The sequence below is a fragment of the Geospiza fortis genome, unplaced genomic scaffold (genome assembly GCF_000277835.1).
Source record: "Geospiza fortis unplaced genomic scaffold, GeoFor_1.0 scaffold16, whole genome shotgun sequence".
NCBI lineage: Eukaryota > Metazoa > Chordata > Aves > Passeriformes > Thraupidae > Geospiza > Geospiza fortis.
In genome coordinates, this window is record NW_005054302.1 from 5117329 (window position 1) to 5125799 (window position 8471).

The 8471-nt window shown below is 36.6% G+C and overlaps 1 protein-coding gene across 1 annotated transcript in view; it reads left to right on the forward strand.

The window, feature by feature from the left end:
• Positions 1-3209: 3209 nt before the first annotated feature.
• Positions 3210-8471, forward strand: part of SLC35F2 (solute carrier family 35 member F2) — a 26474-nt gene continuing 21212 nt past the window's right edge. The window contains exon 1 of the mRNA XM_031066054.1: positions 3210-3357. Within this exon, the coding sequence (XP_030921914.1) occupies positions 3210-3357 (148 nt within the window). The remainder of the gene's footprint in view (positions 3358-8471) is intronic.

Consider the following 8471-nt stretch of genomic DNA (forward strand, 5'->3'; position numbering starts at 1 on the left):
TTTGAGAAAGTTTTTTTTTTGCTAAAGCCAAAGGAAAAAACCCTTGGTGCTGAGGAGATTCTCACTGATTTTCAGGATCATACCCACAGACAGGTTTATAGATGGATCATTTTAATAAAAAAATTTTTTTCTGGGAATAAATTTCAAGTGCTGGGATTAGGATGCATTTCCTACTCTCTCCTCTGTGAAGTCTTTGGAGGTGACAGTATCATGTTCACTGCCCCAACAGAAACACTGTCATGAATGTAGTTCAGTACAAACAGTTGTCCATACAAGATTATCAAATAGTTGAGAAGATAATAACCCAGCTGCTTTTAAGAGGGAACACAGGATAAAAATGTTCAGCCTGTCGCTGTTTTTCTGGGAGGTGCCAAACATGCACAGGTCTCTTGGCATTACCAATCAATTACCAGCTCTCTTCAAGCCAGACCTGAAGATAAAATCTATTTTGATTGGTTGCTTGACCAACATTTATTGAGCCTCATTAGTCTTTTTAAACATTCAGGGTTTTGTATTTCATTCAAATAGATGCATTTATGCTGCACAGTTGAAAAGACTTTTTTTTTTTTTTGCCTTCATCTAGTAGTTACGGCTAGCCAAAGCCAGCTGGCAGGCTCAGTTACCTGATCCTTTGATTTGTGTTATTTTTCTATGCAAGGAAAATAGAATGTGACTAGATCAAAGCTGGAGTTCAGATATATATGTACAGCCTTGGCAGCCACCCTGAATTTATTCCACTCTAACTCAAATAAAAATCTGGCTTGCGATTTCCAAATAGCAGAATGCCTTGTTCTTTCTTTTGGTTAAGTTCTGACTGACTTGTAAGGAAACGGGAAAAGGTGTGACTGTTCCAGATAGGTCCAAACACAAGAAAGTGCATATTTGACTACAAATTTAGGAAGTTCTTTTTCTTAAGTGTGCATTGTCTAAGATATTGTACTATTTACAGCTCCAGAAAACACAATGGCCTTTTCATAATGCAAAAATAATCAGAGCTATTTGAAAAAGTCTTTAGCTCACTGTTAATGCAATGGAGATAACAGGATTTCCCTCCTTAGCATGCTGAGAGAATTGAACAACCATTGGTTTGTAGGTACTGGCTATAGAATCAGAAGGTGGAATCAGGTCTTGGAAGTGGTCACTGTAACCTGAGATATTTGAGGTGACTGCTGAAGTTGTGGCTGATATCACTGGTTTGGAGAGATGGGCAATGCTGACAAGGGGTTTTGTGGTATAAGTGGGCTGGGTGGTAATGGTGGACTGAGAGATAGTGATGGATCAAGGGTTGCTGGGGAGGGGGGGACATGAAAATGTGTGTGCCAAACAGAGATCCCACACAAAAGGAATGTAAACAAAAGAGGGCGCATGACAAAAATGACAGTTTGCATCAAATAGTGACTTAGTAATAACGTCGTGCACGTGATTTCTGTAAATCAGTCTAGCCATCTTCTTCTTCTTCTTTCACAGATGTAATTCCTGTTTTTTGGCATGGGATGTTTCATTTATCATACCCAAACAGCGTGAAAAAGCAACAATCATAACACCCTGCTACACCATGGTTGTTCAGTCTTGGACACACTCTCTACCTGTGTATTTCCTGTGTAAAGACTTAACTTTTAGCTTCCAGGACTGAAGACCAGATAAGAAGAAGTTCTAAGAAAAAGATCAAATAAAATTCTGTTGAATGCTATGGTTTGCAAACTTATTACTACCTTACATTGTTATAAAGGATATAAAAATCTGAAACACAGAGCACACTTTATCATAAAACAGCTAAGCTTTCAGATAAGTGCATGTATTTTTAAACCTTCCCCCCAAAAAAGAATAATTTTCCTCTCATTAACTTACATTTCAATATAACACTCAATTTACTAAGGTTGTTCATATATTAAGACTATCAGATAAAGAGAATTCTGTGATCATTCTTAGTCCTAAAATATCTAAGTCCTATGATGGAATCATAATAGGAATAGGAATGAGTAAAATGATCTGGTTACACTCCTTGGTGAAAAATGTTTAGGAAAGCACTTCAACATATGAAGCTAAGTGGGTACTTAATATTTTCCTAACCTGGCAACTAAGCTCTGCAAGTGTCTCAAAGACCATTATTTTCTGACAGTCATATTGAAAACAAACAAGCAAACAAACCTTATTAGTATTGCTTATTTTGTGTCAATTTTTGAGAAGAACTAAAAAAATTCCCTTGGAATGTACATTAAACCGTAGTTCAAAATGTCTTACAACATCTTCCCACAAGGTGAAAGTTCAACTGAAGTAATGCTACAATCAAGGTGCAGCTTGCATCATTTACTCATTAGTGGAATGCCTTGCCAAGATTAAAACAGAGAGTGGAATGCAGCTCCACAGGTCTTGTTGAAGCCTAACCTCTTTGCCTGTTATTCTGCTTTTGCAAAACCTTCACCTCTCTCTCCTTGTTTAAAAAAAGTGTTTAGGAATGGTTCAGAATAAAAATACTAACTCCTAAACTCCAACATGAGTAAAAGAATAGAGATATTTACTCCCCACCCCCCGCTTTATATACTTAATACTGAAAAAATATTCTTGAAAAAAAGGTAATTATTTTTCTGAGAAGGAATAATTTATTATTTATTATTGAACTAAAATTTCTTCAAGCTAGACATTTCAATGGAATGGCTTTTGGATGTGCAAGAATTAAAAAAAAAAGAAGAAGTAAAGCTGTTTACCTCTGCATTAATTATATAATATCTCTTCTCTACAGTATCTTTTTATATGTAGAATAGTTCTATTTTACACCATTCAAATGGCTGGTTTTACTTGTGCTTTGTTGAATTGCCAAAAACTAAAAGGAAGAAAAAAAATTTGTTCTTAGTTTCACACTGAAGTTGATACTCAGTTTTTGCTTTTCCTTGTGTAACACCTAATATGCTTCTACAGAATGCTTTTCCTCCAAGTATGATTTAAAAGGTCAGAATGCATGTTTTTATTTCAAGAACAAAGTCTATCCTAAGAATAAGTAACATTTCTTTCAATGTACACAAAAATAATGAAGAATCAATTGATCAGTAAGAGCATGTAAGTCTTCAGAAGGGACCTCGCAGAATCCATGTTTCTGAGACAATAAGTATTAAAACTGCTGAAATCACTCTGCCTGATCACCTTCATTGCTATGTTCAGGTTTGGTCTCTCCAGTACAAGAATGACAATGGCATTTAGGAGAGTGTCCAGCAATGGAGATGGTCAGGAGTCTGCAGCATATGACAGCCAAGGTGGAGCTGAGGGAAGCTGGAGATGAAGAGGGAGATCTTCTTTCAGTCTTCACCTTCCTGATGGCACACAGCATGAGAAAGGCTGACAATCATGATTGGGAATTTCTGAGTATGGAAAAGGATTTATTTATTTATTTATTTATTTTGTGTTGTGTATGCTTATGTCTAAGTATGCTCTCGTATTGTGAGCATACTTAGACACTGGAAAAAGAACACAAAGAATTGTGAAATCATCAGCCTTGGTGATATTCAAGTTTAACAGGCCAGAATCATGAACAACCTGCTCAAGATGACCCTGCTTTAAGCAAGGGTTTGGGCTACATAGCCTCCAGGGATCCCTTGCGGTTTTGGGCTGCATAGCCTCCAGGGTCCCTTTCAACTCGAGCTACTCTGCAATTCTGTGAATATCTTTTGATATATCCTAGGGTCCCTGTCTTCATAATATTGCATCGGTGCAGCCCAAATCTGCAACAGTGCAATTCCAGTTGGATGAACTGCTGTGTGTCTGGCTAAACTCTTTTCAAATTACACTAGTTGATTTAATGAAACGATTTCTTCTGCCTGGAATCCATGTTTTATTTGTGGTGAATCATCACAATGCTGCCTTAGATGATGTGACCATCATTTTTCACTGAGGTGTGAAGGAAAAGTACCAGTGCCAGTAAGGTGTAAAAACAATCATGGAAAGATTGTCCCAGTTCTTCTGTTACGTTGGGAGTGGAAACAGGGGTCTCACCTGCCTGTAAAATACTATCCTACCCTTATACCTGTTTTGGTTGGGGCCTGGCTCTTCTCAGCCCTAGTCTGTATGTGAGTGGTATGATTTAAAGATGCAGCACTCAATGCAAAGTCTGGCATTCACATTCATGCAGGGAATTGTGGATTCTGGCCTTCACTACTCTAAGTTTAGTCTCAATAACTCTAACAGTATCCCATCACAGACAAGCAAGTAAGCTGAAATGAATACTACACAGTCTTAATCAAGAAAGATCTCAGACTGGCAAGCTTTGCAATTCAATTTACACAGATTTTATTTTTTATGTAATAGCAAGGCTGAATGCAGTGTCATAGGGTATTCTGATTAAAAAAATGGGGTCAAAGTAGTAAAACGACTATTTTCTTTGTGATTTTCTTTTTAAGACTAAAATTCCAAGCTATTCTGTATAGTCCAAAGAGCAGAAGATGCCTGTTATAGAGGATCTACTGGATCCTGCAGATGCAGAGTCAGAAGTATTAGATGCTATTCCATGAAACCACTGTGAGAACACAATTCTTTTAAGAGAAAGAAATCTGTCAGAGAGTTGAAGAATATTTTCTGTCATTTCAGGGACAGAAAGTTTTGATTAAAAAAAAGCCTTCAACATGTGCTAAATAGGCTTAAATTTTGATGGTCCTTGGGCTTTATTATGTCTACCTTTCTGAGACTAAGCTCATGGTTTGAAGCTGTAATCTCCAGTTGTCCCACTAGCTCTTTCAATGTAATATATGTTGTGTCAGTGCTGGAAGGTTGAAGATTTGAGGTAGTTCTGTTTGGACTGGGTACAAAACCAGAGTCCTTTGAGATTTTGCTAGTTATTAGTGAAAGTAACACCCATGTTGGTTTGTTTAGGCCTTGGAAACACTAAATTTGCAACAAAACACCACTTTATTTTTTTGTCTGGGTACAGTTGCAAGCAGAGGGTCACATTTCAGATGAGTGAGAAGTGAGGATGGTGTGTGAGATCAGAATTACAGATGCATAGATGCATTACATTACAGATGCATTACATTGTGTGACCTCGTACTGATTGCCCCCAAAATGCATCTGTTTTACCACTTCTGTTGACTGTGCTGATTTTCAATGCCAATCAAGTACTTAAACTCCATTCTTGATATTTTGTCATCAGTAAATCTCACCACATATTGACATTCTCACCCCTCCTCATTCAGCTGCTTTTGCTTAGTAGATACCTTCTTTGACATTACAATGTGAAAACACGTTTCTTCACATTTCCTTCTTGGTAGAGACAGCAGAACAACCTCTGCACCCAGGATATGGCAGTGCAGACATAAGGTGGTTTTTTCCACTAAATATCTTACTGTGACGTTTCTCAGATTAAATTTTTTAGAGAATTTTAGAATATTTTAATTTTAAAATAGTGATTTCCTTTATCTGCAGATTTTTTTTTTTTTAAATACAAGATAGTAAGGAATCTTTTGGCTATTAGGGACTTTGCAAAGAATCCATGTGTCTCACAGATCTTTTTGCATCTTTCTGCATATATTTGTCTTGAATATGAGTAACCAGCACAAACCCTCCGTTTCATTAAAAGTTCCCCCAGGACTTTGTACAGTGTAACACATCTCTGTGTTGATTCCAGCTGATGCATTCTGTGATTCCATTTGACCTTTGTGCAGCTATCAGGCCTTTCCAGCTCATGACCATCCCAGGAACAGCAAGTATTTCTTTGCCTTAGTTCCTAAACATTTCCAATTAATGAGGTAATTTTTTTTTTGTTACTAGTTTCCCAAAAAATAACATTGTATTCTGTAGTGATAAATTTAATGTCAGTCCCAAGGCTGCACAGTTCTTCCAAACAATGTTCAGACATTTTAAACCAACTTCTAACTAGGAGAAGTAAGAAAATAATGACACAGCAAGAAAAAATACCTTACGTCTTGTTTTATTGTTCCAGTTGTTTATCCTAATTTCACTCATTAGTTTGACATTTGTTTCCTTCCTTTATTTTTCGAAAAGTGATTATGTTGAAGATGTGGTAAAAGACAATGAAAAATTGGAAATTTAAAAATGTGCAGTTATTGAAGTAAAAATAAATAACATTTATTATTTCATAATAAAACAAGAGCTTTTACTGAATAAATGCTATCTGAAAAATCGTATTGGTATCTTCCCAGAAAAGGCTTCATCACGATAAAATCACTCCATTATTCTAAGAATTTAATACATTAAATAAATAAATATCTTTAGAAATTATAATTCTCATATATATCATGGATAAAAGAAAAAACCCTCCCAAAATGAGGTGGAGGAAAATATAATCTGACCATGAAGGACCTCTAGTGGCACATACACTTCCAATCAAAAAAACCCTGACATTATGCTTGCTCAGCACTTTAGAAAGAATCACTTCTGCAGTTTCAGATTTTGACTTCTATTCATGTAATATTTTTTGTCTTTCCTTCAGTTGACATAGATGCAAAAATATAATTTTGTTACAGTAATGTACACAAAGTGTCTCGCTGAACAATGGCTTTGCCCTTTACTTGTTATCATTGTTATCTACTTTTATCACCTATTCAAACTTAAGATTTTCTCAGCAGGAGGGACAGCCTGATAAAACACACTGAAATGAAATTGTTTAGCAAAAAGGAGTTGAAAGCAGATGAGGATACCAGAGCTATGTCTATCTTGTATTTGTTATGGCTTTTCTAATTCTTTTATTTGTCCTCAGCTCAAAAGTTTGGGTTTTTTGTTTTGTTTTGTTTGTTTTTTAAAAAAGCAGTAAAAAAGCTATGCTGGTACTTTTGAGTTATCCTTCACCCATTCTAGAAGATCTACAACTGTAATAAATATTTGGATTCTTAGTTCCTTTCAGTCCCACTTCAAAATAGTTTGATACTTTAGACACAACTTTTGAATAGGAATAATGAATTTTTAAATAATTCAGTAAATTTATTGCTAAAAATTTAGTCAAAAAGGAGAAATATATCTACTTGTTAGTCTAGGGGCCGCAAGCTCATTTGCAATGAACTTAGTCCCCAAAGTCTAACAGACAGCACTTTAACAGTTGTTGCTGGATTTTTTTTTGTTATTATTGTTAAAATTTAAATTAAAAAGAGATCAAACTTTATTTTGTTTCATATTTTTAGAATTCATAGATACCCCTCAGACACTGCAATCTTTTTGCAGCTGAGCAGCTCTGGGGTAAAGCTCTGGCCTGGTAGTGTCTTTTTGGTGTGAGGCTGCTGCAGCCTACCAGTAGCGAGGAATTCCAAGAGCTGAGCTTAAATGGAGACAAAGAGCACCAAAGACATGATTCCCCATCTCTGGAAAACTGACAGCAGATTGCAGACATAGGATGAATTAAATGTGAAGATAAGAGAACCACAGCTGTGGAACTCAGATATGACTAAATACACAGGGTCCGATAAGTCCTTTTAAACTTCTTGTTAGTTTAGGTCGTAAAGAATCAGGACCAGCATGACCTGATTCATAACTATCATAACACTGAGACTAATCTTGGCAGACTGATTTCTTGCAGGAGTCAAAGCAGGACTTTTATTGGATTAGGAATTCAAAATTTAAATACCAGTAAACTATTCTGTTATACAAGTAAAGGAAAAATACATAAAAACTCAGTTTAATAAACAAATAGGTATGTATGTTATAAATATAGAAGTATATTTATTAATGCTTTTAAATCATGTAATTATACAGCTTTTATTTCATAATGACCTTTAACATTATACCATCACAGAGTCAAAGAGGATATTTGGGGTCCTCTCCCATATAGCCAGTACCTTAGTGGTTATTTGAGCCTGGGCCCTTGGGGAAAGGGGAGATTAAAATTCACCTTAATTAATGACAGGTACATGGAAATGTAAAGATAACCTGAAAATGGTGCAGTAATGGCTCCTTGACTCCTAAATCTAATCCTGTGAGGATGAATTTCAGGAATAGCATAGGGAAATAAACGCAATTTGAATGAGAGAACTATGACAGAGAAAAACATCTGAAAAAAAATGTTGTGGTGTTGAGGGGAGAAAGATTAGATTATGGTGCTCTGCGGGGAAAAGCTGAAGGTAGAGACCAACAGTGTCTTGTGGCAGAAAATCCCTTCTGCCGGCTCAGCGAGGACAGTGATAAATATTTGCCCCAATGAGGACAGAAGGTTGCTCTTCCTGGAGAACCTTCAGGGTTTAATGCCATCGCATACAGAGCATCATTAGAAGTACTATTTAAAAACTCACCAAAGTATGCAAAATGTCACCAGGTTCTCCAGGTGAGTTGCCCTGAGATGTAGCTGAATACAAACAGGATGTGAAAAATCCAGAGGCATGCGAAAGAAGCAGCCAAGAAGTGGGAGTTGAAGCGTTAGGAGACCCGAGGCTGCGCAGAAAGCTGTGAGAAGTTGAACTCGAAGCGTACAGAGTAACTGTTACTCCTGTAACCGGCGGATGCGCCTAAAGTGCCCGCGCAGCGCCCTGCTGCTGCTGCTGCTG